General features: G+C 41.7%; 1 protein-coding gene across 1 annotated transcript in view; it reads right to left on the minus strand.

Annotated features, from left to right (window-relative positions):
- Nucleotides 1–484: 484 nt before the first annotated feature.
- CHST15 (carbohydrate sulfotransferase 15) overlaps nt 485–16934 on the minus strand; it is a 47617-nt gene continuing 31167 nt past the window's right edge. Inside the window, exons 4-8 of the mRNA XM_027726436.2 lie at nt 13918–14064; nt 9332–9488; nt 5607–5763; nt 2228–2375; nt 485–1105 (exon numbers count right to left, since the gene is read on the minus strand). Coding sequence (XP_027582237.1) covers nt 915–1105; nt 2228–2375; nt 5607–5763; nt 9332–9488; nt 13918–14064 — 800 coding nt within the window. The 3' untranslated portion in view covers nt 485–914. The remainder of the gene's footprint in view (nt 1106–2227; nt 2376–5606; nt 5764–9331; nt 9489–13917; nt 14065–16934) is intronic.

The raw sequence follows: 16934 nt of genomic DNA on the forward strand, positions 1-16934 counted from the left end.
CCAGGAATGGACTTTACATAAAGCCTATTAGTGCTTTCTTGGGAAAATATATGAGTGATATGAATAAAAGATACATATTCATATATACATGAACAAAATATATAAGGCATTGAATTGGCCTGTTGTTTAGATTTCAGTCACCCATTCTTACCTGGGTTGTAACATTTCCTTTTACAAGAACAGTGGCTAGGAAAGTCCGTTTGACTTGAAGATATAAATTAAACTTGGATATTTATGTGAATGCCATTATCCTTTATCTCTGTTCCAGAATTAAGGAAACAGAAAACTTAGTGTGAGTGAAGACCATTTTAGAACCACAGAATATTCTGAGTTGGAAGGGACCCACAAGGATCTGCAAGTCCAACCCTTATGAACGGCCCATGTGGGGACTGAACCCACAACTTTGGCATTATTAGCACCATGCTCTAACCACCTGAGCTTATCTGGGGGTGAATATATTGACAAAAAGAGACAGAATTTTTGATTGAATTCAATTAAAAATTTTAATGACTAAATGACATTGATTGATTGATTGATTGAAAAAAATGAATAAGTAACATATACTGAAAATGAGATTATAAGCGTAATTGTAGGATGTTACAGCATCTTAGAGAAGGTTAAACTTCAACACCCCTGTGGAAGAGTGTCAGACATCATCTCTGTCCTTATGCTTTTCCACTCATTTTCTGGGGTAAAAGAAGTTACAACAGACTGATAAGTAAGATGCTTTCCATTCTCACAAGGAAAATGTGGTGTAACTGTTGTGAAATGTGCTGACTGAAGGTGAGAGTCTCAGCTCATCAATCGGCTCCTCTTTGGAATGGGAACAATGTAAATATCCACGCACAAAAATAGAATTTAAAAAAATAAAAACTCCTTTAAGCACTGTATTTGTGGCACGAAATTTACATATTTTATGTCCTCTTCCATAAAAAAGCATCATCAAAAAGAACTTGTGCCAGTTTTGTATTAAAAGGCCTGTAGAAATCCCTTAAAATTGCCTTCGTGGTTGGTAGCATTGGCCCCAGGCTTCTGTCTTCAGGTCGCCTGGTGTTTGATGCAGGACTCTTGGTAATCAGAGCTTCTTGTTTCTCACTTAGAGGTCCTGTGGAAAAACAGAATATTATCTTAAAATATTTCACCAAAAATGCCCATGCTAAAGGAGACTAACGACTAAATCGGAAGGTTTGCCAGGGGAAGACAAATGTAATTTTTGTTAACAGCAACAATGTTTTGGAATATTGAATACAGGCTTTGATTAGTAAAATAAATCACTATTAGTAAATATGGAAATAATACATTTTCCTCTCCCGTTAATTAATCATGTCTATAAAAAGCAGCATAAATCACTTCTGGAGGAAAATATTTGTTTTCAGAAAACAACAACGACATTGAACAAAACTTGCCATCCATTTCGGAGCTGTCATTCTTTTCTACTGCTATTTCATTTTATTATGTGAATTAAGGCCATATTCTGTTTGTCTTGAGGGCTGTCAGTGGGCTCAAAGTGGCACACAGGTGTAGTGATGCCCCTATTCCAGGAATAAATGTGCATCAGCAAGATAAAATCCTGCAGACTTTTCCGGCATAAACCACATTTGGGAAGAAGATGCCAAGCTCTTCATCTGTTCAGTCTGCTACACTCAAACTTTCTCATCATCTGGACCAATCTTTGGACCAGACAGACTATTTTTCAGCTGCATTTTCATTCTCTTGCGACTGTCAAATCAACATTGGGCAACATTTTTTCTGCCAGCGTTTCTCCGAGGATTAGCAACAGATGTCTCAATCAACACAGCAAAAACACAATTTCCCCCTTCTCCTCGGCTGGGAACACAACCTTTCATCATACTCAGATTTGGATTCTGGTTTGGTAGCACTTCAATTACTTTAAATTGGGTGGGATAACTTTGCATCTACATAAGGCCCGTGACAAACAAGCTCTGACCGCCTTCAGAAGCAGAACTGGCTTCCATATGGTGAAATAAATCCATACATTCTGAATTATCTGGATTTTTTCCTTGATACTCTCTTATTAAGATCTTCTATCACCAGCCTTTCTATAAGAGTTTGAGAGTTTTAATTTTGCTTGACTCCAGGCAACAAAATTAATGCATCCTTCAAGCCAGATTACCAGGCTTCTCTTTTGTCTCTTGATGAAACAAAAATGACCTAAAAGAAGGATAATAATGTTTTTTCACACTTAAAACAGCCAGAAGACACCTACCCAGATCCAGGAAGTGGAACACCTTGTGCATGGTGTATCTCATGTTTGATGCATGGTCCTCCAAGCGAAGAACGAGGATTTGATCTTTGTCGAAAACTGTCAGCCAGTCCAAAAGATACACAACATAGAGCCCAACCTGTAACCTTACCTGTAAGCAAAAAAAAAAACCAAAAACACACACTTAATTCAACTTACAACACTTTCAGCAGTGAGAAACCAACACTCACCTCTGTCTTCTGAGCAAAAATCCCAGAAATGGAGACACTGGGTGAACACCAGTAGAAGGGAAGATGCTTAGTCCTGTTACATTCTCCAGGCCCTAACTCTGCTTATTCCACCTTGATTTCACCTGATTTCACCTTGTGGTGCCGGGGGACACGGTTTGGTGGTGGGCTTGGCAATGCTGGGTTACAAGTTGGACTCAACAATCCAAGAGATCTTTTCCAACCTAAACGATTCTATGATTCCATGGTTATCAGCTGCACCAGATCACGCTGCCACGAGTAGCACAAACATGCTGATTCTCTGCCAGGAATTAGATTTGTGTGCATTTTGCTGCATCCTCTGATTGCAATAATTAGATTGGGGTCTAAGCTGCAGGAGCAGTGGCTGCTCAGCAGCATTAATGGTGCCTTGTCTGAGTGCACAATGAAAGCCCCAAACTATGTCAGACCAGGGATGGGAAAAGGCAGTTTTTCAGCCTGTCCCACCCTAATCTCTGTTTTTCTTCCCTCCTCAGTTTTACATAACAAGTTGAAACACAAAAAGAGTAGCCTGGTATTCTTAATAGTCCAGCTTCCAACTGCATTTATAAATATTTTTTCTAAATCCTGCCAGGCTCAGAAGAGAGAAACATGAATCCCAAGTCTTAAACATCTTTCATAAAAGAGACTTAATGTCTTCAAGTCACATTACCACAGAACCATTGAAGGCAGACAACAATGTCTTTCACTTGTTATCCTGACCTGTGACCTACACTGATACCTAAATTCCAGTAGAATAAGCCATGTTTTGAATCATTCCTAAGTTATTATTATCATAATGTGTGATTCTGACGTGCATTTTTGACTGCTTATAACAATAAGCCTCCATATTTAGCAGACTTCTTTATATATGTGCTGCACAAGGATTTGAAACATCTTATTTGATTAAAACCTCAGGCTAACATGGGGTAATACTGACAGGGCAGCACTCCAGCCCACAGTCAATGCCTCGTTCCACTGAACACTGGGGTAAACGTGTGACTCAATGGTTTTTTCTTAATGGGTTTTGCTTTTCTTTCACCTGGGAGATCAAGGTGAGTGACAGACAAGAGTTGTCTGCATGGTATAGTTTGAAAGTACAGTGCTTTCCTACTTGGGTTTAGAATCCTTTTAAAGCCTTTCACCAGAAAGAGGAATTTTAACTAATATGTCCCTCTAATTCTCAGTTCTCTTAGGATGAGAAAGAACTTTGGTTTTCTTCCCTATACAGTGTGTTCTACTGACTTCTTTTTCATTGTTGTTCTTCTGAACCAGATTGCTTCCTTCTTTAAAGCTCCAGTGCTTCCCACTATACATCAAAGGCATTACTAGGGTTTCCCAAGCCATTTTCCACTCCGTAATATCCATTTCTGCACCTTCATAAAATTATATGATCACATAATGGTCGGGTTGGAAGGCACCTTAAAGATCATCTCGTTCCAACCCCCTGCCATGGGCAGGGACACCTTCCACTAGCCCAGGTTGCTCCAAGCCCTGTCCAACCTGGCCTTGGACACTTCCAGGGATCCAGGGGCAGCCACAGCTTCTCTGGGCAACCTGTGCCAGGGCCCTCACAGTAAAGACTCTTTTCCTAATATCCAATCTAAATCTGCTCTCTTTCAAGTTGAAGCCATTTCCCCTCTCCTCTCACTCCAGGCCCTTCTTAACAGTCCTTATCCACCTTCCATGTAGCTCCCTCCTTGTACTGGAAAGTCACAATCAGGATCACCCCGGCTAAGAATGCCTTTCTCTGGGTAATATGCTTTCCACTGATTCTAAGTGAGGATAAGCTGGCAAACACCCCTTTTTCACAGTTAACATCTATCAGCAGCCATGATGCCTGTGACACCTCTTGTTTCTGAAATATATTAACAAATTGCAAAACAATTCTTTTCTGGCATAGTCACGGAATTAACAAACTAATGAGCTCACCGGGGAAAACAATTCTTACTTTTTCAACACACGGCAAACCACAAACTTAACAGATTTAGAAACTTGGCTGAAGAAGAAACTAAAAGAGGCCATTGAGGAGCACAGTGAGCATTTGGGTTTTATTATGAACACCTGCTTGTGGCTTTGTGGAAAGAAGCCTCTTCTGCTCACTTCCAAAAGCACCTTCTTCAGAGGACTTCCTAAGACAACAAATAAAGATTGGCTCTGCACTCTGAGGAGGAAGATAAGAGGAAAATCCTTTCCTCCTGGTTCTCTCTCCGCCTTTCTCTGAATGCATTTGTGCAAGCAGATGGCTGGAAAATACTGTGAGATTGGCCAGCAGCAACTGGTGTCAGTCCCGGAGGCTGCAATCAGAGAGGAGAGGCTCCACTCCACCTGCCAAGGTAAGCAAGAGGAATGTCCTGTTTGCCCAACTGCTGCAGGGCTCCAGCCTGTGCAGGACACTCTTTTACTGCTATTTTATCATGTGGAGGAGGCAATAACTTCAGCCCAGAGGCAAAGGAGGGAACTATTCCCCCTGAATCCTTTACAGCCTGAACAAATAAAAGAGGATTGAACGGCAAACCAGCCAGATGTGATATTTCAAGTCAATCTCTTCCGTATTATTCTTCACCCTCAAGCAAATCTGATGTCAGCTAAAATTGTGAATTTTGGAATCCTGAGCCTGTAATACTTATCCATTTCCCTACCAGCAGTTTCTGTGTGTCCTTTTATCATTTTCCGATGTGCACAACTTTAAAAAAAAAAAAAAAGTTTTAGCTAGTTCTTGGTAGCCTTTTTTTGAGAATTATGCTCCACATAATTTATTTCAATTTTGAGGCAATTTGGTACCGCAAAGATCCTTGCCAGAGCTACTTTTTGGAAACATCTGCAGAAAGCTTACACATTAAACTGCAATCTTCACTAAATGTGCTCTCCATACGCTCGCACAATAGAAAGACTGTATTATTACTGCTGGCATTCAGCAGAGAACAGGCTGAGGAGACAGCTGAGCCTCTACACCAGCTTTTACATGCTCATATATATATTTTGACTATCTGCTTTACAAATGAAAAAGGGAATAAATTTGATTTCTTGCTGCTTCTTTGCACAGTACTTCGGTACCTTATTAATTTTGGTACCTTAACCTTGACCCCAGGTACCAATAAACAAGCAAAGAATCAAATGCTCTTGGAGATACATACAGGCATGGCATTGTTCAGGGTGTTGTTGTAGACACAGGCTCGCAGTGAGTAGTCCAGCACACAACCCTCAAACAGCTGCAGGGATTCTGCCACTTTTTCATGGAAATCTTCCGCGGATTTATTGGCACTGGCAAAGTACAGGTAATCGGAGTACAACCTGCAGAGGGGAAAACCTGTCAGTGAGTGACTGAGGACAGGAAGGGTTTATTTACATGACAATAGCAATGAGTTACATGACCTGCCTTACACACCCTGTTCATCCAGGGACACCTTTTCTATTCATTTTATTGGGTTTTAGCTCAGAGTAACATCCACTTCAGGGAATTTTTAACAGCATCCTCACTTTCAAAGTCAGCACCCCTGAAGACCTGACCCTAGTGATTGTGGGAGCCAATATTTTCTCCTGAAGGCACATTTTTTAAAAGTATAGACTTTAAATTCGCGTTCTCCATGAACAGTAGAACTGGTCTCTGCTGATGTTGGTGCCCCTCTGTACTTGGTGCTCCCCACTGCCATGGACAGGAACAGCCCTTTTCTCAAAAGCTTAAAGTTGATTTCAAAACCAACAGAGGAATGGGATGGGTTAGAAAGAGTAATTTTTTGTATGATTACCAAGCTAACTACCATCAACAGCAAGAAAGAGTCCAGATTTCATATTTTTTACAGGAAGCTCCACCTCCAATCCTACATTGCCTTTCCATCAAGAACTTCCAATTTACAGCATTCCATCTCTTGATTCCTATGTTTTTTTAAGCTGAAATACTGCATGTAGGTGAATGGTTCCCATCTGTGCTACAGTCCATAGTGCTGCATTCCCCAAACACTTCCAGCTTTGAGGACAGCAGGACATGGGGCCACGCATGTTCAGCTGTGAGCAAAAGCCACCAGCAACAGGAATTTCTCTAAGTTACAGCAGAAGAGCATCCCCTCACTGCACATTTTTAGCACAAGGTTTACAATTGCTTAAAAAATATTATCTAATTTCAAATTCCTTTGGGGGGGTGGGGGGGGAGGGGGAGGGTAGTGGTGGTGAAATAACCCAAAACCTACAGGCAAGGAAAATATCAACTTTAGCATTAACCCCTGAAACCTTGAGTAAGCTTTTGCAAGGTAAACATGGTTCAAAGAGAAAAAGGAAATTCTCCTACATAGCTTAAATATTAGATCTGCTGAACATGATATTTCAACTTTTGTATTTAGAGTTAGAAACTATGACCAGGACCCCAACACTACCACAGGATTTTGAAGACAATTTTGTAACACTTGAGACAGACTCACTTCCTCAGGTGTGTTTGCAGCACAGATATGATGCCTCCATAGTACTCACCTCTCGACAAAATTCCAGAAATCCTAGATATCTTTCAGCCTTTTTGAAAAAAACGCAGGCATTTATTGCTGCAGTAACCCTTTGTATTGCACTTTATTTATTCTTTAACTTCCCTAGATTTCCACAGATACTTAAAAATACATCATTTAATTTAGAAAGTTTAGGCCCTAATCCAGCAAAGCACTTAAGCACAGGAATAGCCCCTCTGCACTCATTATTTATGTCAGCAAAAACGGGATTTTAACTCCCATATGAAACAAATGAAGACTCTATATTCATTTAAAAAAGGAGAAGGGGAGAAGCTGAGGGACCAAGTCAACTGACTTTAACTAAATTAGGCACACAACAGCACCTCCTGCTTGTAGAAAAGTGTGTGCATCGAGACTCAGGTTTGCCCAGCTTGTCCCAGGGATGGGGGGATTGACTGCTCTCAGCAGAGCAGGTGAAAGGCTTCTTGCTGGGGGAAATCAGCCAGCAGGCATCGTGTACAGCATGGCCCTGGCTGCAATTTTCTTTAAAAGCTTTGATATGAATGCTTAGTATTTCTAATCACACATTAAAATAAATGCATCGCTTTAAAGACTTGCTGACATCTTATGAAAAACTACATTCTTGAAGACAAGTTCTCCCTCTGCAGGGCAGTTGAGGCTTTCTTCCCGTTTTCCTTTTTTTTTTCTTTCCATCTGTTTTTAATTCTGGGGACATCTGCCTGGAAATAAAACCTTCTCAGATTAAGGTTTCAGCTGTTCCACCTACTTGAAGTCCTTACCCTCCACGACTACCCATTACAATGAAATAAGGATGCCGTTGACATCCACCATCACAAACCTTGATGTCCATCAAATATCCCCTGCTGGGGGAAAGGCCTGACCCTGTGCAGGTTAGATCAGAGCCTGTCCCAGCCCCATGTCCTGCTGGCTACTGCAGAGAACCTGCCCCACTGCCCAGCATCACCGATGGATGCCCACTGCCCCTTCTGCCACGGCTGCTTTTGCTCCTGCAGTCCAGAGGAGCTGCCAGCAACTCAGGGAATTGTAAACAAAAAGGAACCAATTTATCATAAATACAGTAAGGGAGATGGAGCTGACTTTTCCTCTCACCCCTATTAAAGCTGGCAAAGAGCTACACCCACATTACAGAGCAATCAGGGAGTTTGTGGGGAATTTACGTGAGGAAGGCACTTCAGCCAGTTCTCTTGCATAAAATTACCATCTGTTAAATCCTGAGGTCAGGAGATGCCATTAAAGTTGAGAGCTGTATTTGCTGGTATAGGAGCTGGGAAGCATTCCCACACCTCTGCCTGTCACCAGCAGAAAAGGGAAAGCTTGTCAGGAAGCACCATCCCTTCCCACTCCAAGTCACTCTGGGCAGCTACTGCACAAACACCCTGTGTCTGCTCTTCTCCCACTGCTACCAGGGCCTGGTCCTCACCATCATCTGCATCTCCTTCCTTTTCTGAGTTTTCTAGAAAACCCCTTTTCTGAGGCTTTGCCCTTGGGCACTGAAGCCCCAGGTATCCCCAGTATCCCTAAGAAGCTACAGAGAAAAGGAATTTACACCCCCTTGGGCCTGATCCTTTGGGACTCTGCCTCCATCCCCTCCACCCTCCCCACTACCCTCATCATTACTGTCCTTCTTCAGAGGACACAGTGGCAAGAAATACCCCAGAAATCTGGAGGAAGACTGGAGAGAAAAACTGAAGTCCAAGAGAAAGCTGGGCATTCCTGGCTAACATGACTCCATCATGTCCCTCAAAACAGCCACTCCTTGGCAAAAGCAGGGCCTTCTTCCTGCAAACAAAGTCAGGAAGACCAAGGGTGAACTCCTGAGTAGCTGTTGGATGTACAGGCTAAAACTGCCCAGTGAATCTTTACGTGAGTGTTGCACCAAGCATTTTTAAGACTTAATAAAATTTTGTATCATTTGCTGACTCTGGAGATATTTCATCATTATTAATCACCATTATTTAATCATTTTGAACAGCAAGCCCCATGAAAACATAAACTTCATTACTGAAATGAATTTAAACATTTCAAAGGACCACTTATGCTGAGACCTGTAGATGCAGTGCCCTCCTCAGCCTAGTGAGCCCTGTTGAGAACCAGGGAATCTCCACTCAGGCATTTGGCAACCTAGAAATTCTTTTTTTCAGAGCAGCTGAGGTATCCACGCATGGCACTCATGGCACTCACATTCACATGCTTCTCCTTAAAAGGTTATCACAACTACATGTGCCAAAATACACAGAATAAAACCCCTTGGCATCTCTTATCACAAGCCAAGCAGCTCTGTCAACCACCACGTGAATGTTTCCTTGCATCCAGGAGAGCAAGAGGGAATAAAATTATTATAAGAAGAAAATTTTCTTGCACACTTCAGCAACGTGATCCTCGCTCACCTTTCAACAGGGTCTCTCAGCATGATGATAAGTTTGGCATTCGGATGGAAGGCATGAATAAAATCCTGGATTAAGAAGGGAGGTTCTCCATCAGTACTGTTGTCATAAAAGAAAATCCAAGCGTTGTTGTCCCACATTGTCGAGGCACTGGCCTCCCCTGGAAATTAAAAGCATTTCTGCTGGTAACTCATTTCATTCTTTGCATTGGGGTAGAAATTGGCTGAATTTGGAATCGGATCAAAATCGACTCTATGAATTTCAGCGTATCTTAGTCCTTGCAAATTGATCTGGCCAATGCTCCCCAGAGCCAGGGCAATCCCACTGCCTTGTACTTTTGGGAATGCAGGGATGGTTAAGGCAGGTTTTATGGAATCCCACCTGACATATTACTGTCCATAACCACACTGTTTCCTGCTAGTGATTAACACATGCAAATATATTTAGTCTGGGCTGCAATAGACTGCTCGGGGTTTTAGCACATTCTCCAGTGAGGAATCACAGAATGGTTGAGGTTGGAAGGGACCTTAAAGATCACCTCGTTCCACCCCCTGCCACGTTCAGGGACACCTTCCACTGGATCAGGTTGCTCCAAGCCCTGTCCAGCCTGGCCTTGAGGAAGCAGGAGCTGGTTCCTGCCAAAGCCCAGCCACTGTCACTGGAGCACCCCAAGGGTTGGCCTTAATGCACCTGATTTCAAGAGAAGTAACTTGCTAATGAATTGTACAATTTAACACAGAAAAATGTGAAAACCACCACTCCTGCTGATCAACGGTGTTGAAAACATAATCAGGAAAATCAGTGGAATTCAAAGTTTCATAGGAAATATTTAAAAAGCAGCTGAATTATGTATTTGAGCTTTTAAATATTTTATAATAATAATTCAATATAATACTTATTAATTTATATTATTATAATTATTAATGTAAAATAAGTCAACTATTTACTATTAGACAAAAGGTGTATAGAATAAGTAGCATATTTGGTTAAATGCTAGATTGTGATATCCCTGGTGTCTGAAGAAGCTCATTCTGGATGCAATGCTGCAGGGAGAAACCCAGTCAGTAACATCTCTGCCAGAATGAGATATATGATGCTTCAGCTGCTAAATAAATGATCTGATACGGTGTTTTGAATTTTGTAATCTTCCCTGTCTTTTTAAGTAATACTGGCATTTATGTGGCACACTACTCTTTAATAAAACATATATGGAAGCTTTTTGGAAACTTCCACTCTCTGACAGTCTAAGGAGAGCTAATTCTCGTTAATGAGCTTTTTCAAATCGAAAGGAATGAGGTGAAAAAATAACAATGTGGTAGGTTTATGGACTTGCACATGATTTCCCTTTTTCCTTTTTCTTCTTTCCTCTGCTGGGAAAGTCCAATAGAGATTTTAAAAGATGGCCAAAACACAACACGAGAAAGGTACTGGCTCTAAACTTCAGCTTAACATAATGTGATTCATTAATAAAGTCTGGGAGTTGTTAGAAAACACATTAATCTTCCGTCATGTTCATTTTGCCTCTCTTCAGAAGGAGGTGATCAGGTCCACTGGCTAAACCTGGGTGTCCACAACAGCTCTGCTTTTCCATTCTAAATTAATTAGCCAAAAGCACTGCCTAATCATCAGTGGGCTTTGCCTTGTCAATTAAAACTCAATTAGCCCAGCTCCCACGCTGGGTGAAGCAGAAACACAAAAGATTAAATATAGGCCAGGGCTGAGACAGCTGTGCCACAAAAACATCAGGCAGCTCCTTCTGAGCTGTCAGGAGATGGCAAAATGCAAACGGGCACGAGCACTTGCAGGCAGGGATTTACAGGATAGTGCACTCCAGGGATCAGAGCGACCTTGGAAAGTCCCTGCTACGTCTCTGTGACAGAATTGGCTGGACTTAGACTGCTCCATCACAGGTGTTTGCCTAAATCATTCCAAAGTAGTTAAAGTCTCTGATCTCAGCAAGCCACCTATTCCTCTCCAAATAGATTTTCAGATCTTCCTTCGTATTTCTTTGCCCTGTTCTCTGATCACGTTTGATGTTCTACTGGATTTATCCCAATTAGCTCATGCAGAGTTTCCAAACCTAAGAACACCTGCTCACACATGTGGTGTGTGAACTAAAAAACCCCAATGCATTTACACATAAAGGGGCAGATTCTCTTAACATCACAGCCCACACTGCACAGAAATGGTGTCAGCTGGATCAGCTGCCACTACCACAAATCTGCAGGCAGCACATCTGCAGACCATGGAATCATTAAGGTTGGAAAAGACCTCCAAGATTATCAAGTCCAACCCAAGATCACAGGCACACAACCACATCATGCTAAAGCATTAACAGGGACTCAAGGTGTTCCTCTAATGCATCAGCCCAGGATAGCCTGGGCTCAAGAGAGCAAATCTTCCCACAAGATGGCTGTCAAGAATTAAATGGGAGGGGAGGGGGAATATATATATTAAAAAAAACTAAATCATTCTGGTCTCTGCTGACTCTTATAATTTTAATTTTCTGAAACAGCCAAAAAAAATATTCCTGACAATCTGACAGTGTTCCTTTCTGGTTTATAATACAGACTTAATATCTGTAAACAGAACAGGCCATACTAAACATGAGATAAATTAAACACCAACAATTAACTACGTTAAATTACTCCAGTGCAACCAAAATTTCTTATTTTTTTAATGGACTTAAAGAATTGCCTAAATAATTGCCTATTAAGTTGCCTAAAGAAAGTATGTATAACCTCCTTATTCAGTCATTAATGGATTAACGTCATACTGTGTTTTCACAAGTCATTCCTCTGAATTTATCATATTAATGATCCCAAATAAACAAGTCTTGCTCTGAACGCCTCAGGCTGGATTGGTCCTGTCCTCTCTGCTCCATCTCTAAGCAGATGTTGGGGTTTTATTTTGGAAAATGCAATTATTACCCACTATGTGTAATATCCAAAGAAGCTTAACTTTTCAAAATAATGTAACATGATGAACTCCTGAAATGCTTACAGTCTTAATTTGATTTCTTTGTAGCCATCTGAAATAAGAAAAGGAAGATTCTAAGCAAAACTGATATTCATACATATCCATTTTAGGCCAGCTGGCTTTGTTTTTTTTTTTTTTACCAAGGTCATAAAAGGCTGCCTTAATGAGTATAATCATTCAAGATTTTTCCTGTAAACTTAATAAGAAAAGCGAACAGAACCTTAATGAAACCAGAAATGAGACCACGGGAAAGAGAAACACAAAGTGAACTCTAGAAAAAGCTGCAACAGGAGGTAAGTAATCAAAGATGTACGTTGCCAATTAGATTAGTGAATTTAATTAGTATAAGCACTTCATCCATGAAAGGACTGGAGATATTGTAAGTAGGAGGAAAATCTGCAGATGTCCTTGATGGCAACATTTCTTAAGACCCCATTTTGCAAATGTTGCTCAATGTTGACTATGTAATAAAGGGAATGATCAACTTAAAAGGAGGCTGGGGAAGTACTGAGCAAATGGGACTGCAGCCAAGTCTCTGGTTTAAACAAGCCACCATCACCACCTCATCAAGGAAGCAATAGGTTAAACTTAATTGGTTATAACGAGACCAAAACCCCAATACTTCTGAGGGCAGGCAGCAAAAATCTTGTCTCTATCTTCTGTAGAATACTGACTTCAAGCCTATTGAAAAGTCTTTTATCAACAGGGAGCTGCCACTTGCCCAACTAATATTTTCATGGAACGTGTCTGGTTTCCCTGGGAAATGTTGAGGTGACAGAGTAAGACTGGTAAAACTCTAATATCCTCAAGTTTTCTGGGTTTAGGAAGTAACAAAAGCAGAGTTTAGAAGTTTCTGAAGTTCCTTATGGGCACTGTAAACTAATATCCCACAGACAATGGTGGATGAGCCCACTGTGTGTCATGGAAGGCAGTCCAAGCACTTCTAGACCATTTGTAATGGTAATTAGGGTAATTTAATTTTAATATCCATTAATATTATATCAATATCTTCTGTTAGAGCTTAAAAAGAGTCACTTGGAGCTATCGGATCAGATACAGGATTTCAGCAGCACCCACTGTGTGTCATAATACCACAGTTAGTGTGTTATCCAGGCAATTACTACAGCAATTGGACATGAAGCTACAATTCCATCACTAAAGGCAAATGTCTTATAACTGTATTTAAAAGCCACATAGATGAGGCACTTGGGGACATGGTTCAGTGGTGGCCTTGGCAGTGCTGAGTTAATGGATGGACTCGATAATCTCAGAGGGTTTTTTCAACCAAAATGATTCTATGAAAACAAAATGAAAACTGTGTTTGAAGGAGTGACCAAGGTCATTCTCATTCTCAAAAAAAAAACCCCACATTAATTAAATGCTGATGTTCATCAGATATCGGGTAATTGCTCTGGCATTTTCTAAAGATAATCACAACCTTTTAACTAAGCAAGTAACCACCCTCCAGGAAAAGACAAGAGAAAGCCAAAGTCAGGGGCTCTGTGCTGAGAACCATTCACGTGTGGGAGAACACCCCTCTCATGCCTCAGCTCTAAACTCTGCCAGTGTGGAGGCACAGAGATGTATTTCAGAGGCTGTGTTTGCCCTACCAATGATGACGTTGCTCATCTTGCCACGCTCCCTCACTGCCTCACTCTGCAGCACGCTCTGAATCTGATGTGCTGCCAGGTCAAACAGATCAAGGTAATCTTCCACCGGGTAGCGGTCGTGAAATCCATCCCTCAGACGGATGATTCCTGAAAAACAGCAAAAAAAAAAAAAGGGAGAATTAAAAACAACAATAATAACAACAGCAGGGCAAGATTAACCACTGGTGCAAGCCAAGATAGATTCATGGACATGGCTGGCCCTGAGCCAGCCAACATCAGCACAAAATTACACCGATGAAGTGCAACCCTCAGACAAAAGTGCCAATAATGAAGTAGCTGAGATTCAAGATACTCTGTGATTACACCATAAATTCACAGTGATAGGAAGTATTTTAAGTGTTCTGCTTTATAGTTCCTGCATGAATAGCTTGCATTTATTTTCTTCTAAATTTAGCTTTTGGAATGAATATGAAAGATAAGATCCTACTTTCCTTTGCACCAATATAAATTGAAATAATATTGGAACTCCCACTAGATTTACTGTTTTGAGAATGAGAACAGGCGCTGATGCCAAATATGCAAATAAACACACACTGGGAAATCATTCATGTTTTTTTCTTTCACAGGTATGAAAATAAAACTCCATGGTGGTGTCTTATTTTTATCCTCTCCTTCTCTACACTTCAGAGTGTGTTCAGTGTCGCCTTCTCTCCACATTTCTCAACATCTTCATCCACATCTGTGATTTTTATACTCTTCTTTCCACTCCTGTTTCCAAATCTAGTCTCACTTCTCCACTTGCTGTACGTGCTCCCCACACAGGAATTCTCAGCTCTCCCTTTCTTGTTCCCACAAGGCCAATAATTATCAATTATGCGAGAGCAAAGCTCAGCAAGGGAGTTCTTTTGTCCATTCCCTCTGATTTTCCCCTTTAGGAAAGTGGGATTTAATGAGGGTAGGAGAAAGTTCAACAGTGTATTTTGACTTGTTTCGAGGGTAAAAAAAAAAGTGCAAGCGTGGTGCTACAGACAGCCCTGGTTTGTTGCCACCCCACTCCTGGGAATAGAAACAATGGCAAGGAGCCAGGAAAGAGGAACAGTCAAGCTGGGACAAAGTCCTGTGGAGCATCAACCACCCCAGCAGAAGGGGAAAGCGGTGATTTGCAAAATGGGGCCTCCCCGGAGGCCTGTTAAACTTCAGCTGAAATTAGTCAGTCTCATAAAACTCCACTGAATCAGAGGATGCCATTGACCAAAGAGACTTTCTTGTCCAGAGTAAGTGTTAGAAACCAAACCGAGTTAATAGCCAGGAGCATAGGAGTCATATCCACTCACTGGCTCACAAAGGCAGCTGTCTCAGTTTCACTTGTTAGTGTATTTGTCATATTCTCTGTTTTGGTTGGGTTTTTTTCCTTTATTTTTAAATAGCAACCATTAGGTAATGTACTTTTGAGGCAGAATGAAAGGACCGAGCCACCAGGAGCAAACTTAATCTCTCATTCTCAGTGGCAGAGAGCTTGAGATGATCAGAAGGTCATCTCTACAGATCCCTCTCCCATGAGATCACAAGCTCTGCAATCTTTCCTCATTCTCAAGCTTTACAAAACAACTTCAAAAAATTTAATTATGCAAAGAATGTTCTCTTCAAGGATCAGCACTTGGTTCCCAGTGGCTGACCACAAGACTGTGCAAGTGGAGGGTTTGTGAATGCCAGCACAGAGATAGGAATTCACCCTTGTTCTCAAATTATGTGCACTCCAGCCTGGTTTGTTGCATTCTTCTGCCTGTTTGGTAGGTCAAGTTCTGAGTTTCAGTGATCCTAGTCTTGCTTTAGTGAGGTTGGATGTGCTACCTCCTCCAACATTCATTCCAAGCATTTATGTTGATGTTAATGTAAGTGGAGAGAACTATTTAGGATAAAACATTTTAGCTTAACATATCAGTTCAGTTCAGCCTTTCCTGCCAGCACTCTCATGGAACACAAAATCTTCCACAGCTGGTTTTGCTGACAGTGTCTGCATCTACAAACCCCGACTCAGCAGCACAGCATCCTCGACTGGAAAGTGTCCAAGCCTAAAATGGCCTTTTTTCACTGATCTGACTTTCCACCTTCAGAGCAGGAGGTAATCCTTATCATTTGTATTCAGCTCTGGGGCCTCAGTGTAAGGAGGATCTGGACCTGTTGGAGGGAGTCCAGAGGAGGCCACAGAGATGCTCTGAGAGCTGGAGCCCCTCTGCTCTGGATCCAGGTGGGGAGACGTGAGCCTGGAGAACAGAAGGTTTCAGGGAGACCTTAGAGCCCCTTCCAATGCCTAAAGGGGCTCCAAGAGAGCTGGAGAGGGACTCTGGACAAGGGCAAGGGGGAATGGCTTCCCACTGACAGAGTGCACGGTTAAATGAGATATTGGGAAGAAATTCTTGACTGTGAGGGTGGTGAGGCCCTGGTACAGGTTGCCCAGAGAAGCTGTGGCTGCCTCTGGATCCCTGGAAGTGTCCAAGGCCAGGTTGGACAGGGCTTGGAGCAACCTGGGCTAGTGGAAGGTGTCCCTGCCCATGGCAAGGGGTGGAATGAAACGGTGTTTAAGGTCCCTTCCAGCCCAAACTATTCTGTGATTCCATGTTTTGTCTTCAGTCAGCTGCTGACTGTGATGAACGAGTCCCTTTCATGGCTCTTCAAGGAACCCCATGATGCTTCTCTTGCTTGACTTGGTTTCACTCCTCAGTTCACATGGGTACCTCCAGTGTCTCTTAAACTGGTCCAAATTATCACAAAAGCAATTTTCATCATATTGCTTTAAATCTTATTTTACAGAAAGTATTTATAAAATATTTAAAATACTTATTTTAGCAACTCTCTTATGGCATTGGCAAAGGGAAAAAATAGAAAATCTACGAACACAGCAAAATCATGAAATCCCCTCTCTGTGGCTGGGAAATTCTCCTCACCAAGCAGCAAGGAACAAATCCCTGTCTGCAGGAGCTCAAAGGTTCTTCTGGGATCCAGGACATGGGAAAGAA

Source organism: Pipra filicauda, unplaced genomic scaffold, assembly GCF_003945595.2.
Source record: "Pipra filicauda isolate LSUMZ 115617 unplaced genomic scaffold, ASM394559v2 scaffold53_size3534045_pilon, whole genome shotgun sequence".
NCBI classification, from domain to species: domain Eukaryota; kingdom Metazoa; phylum Chordata; class Aves; order Passeriformes; family Pipridae; genus Pipra; species Pipra filicauda.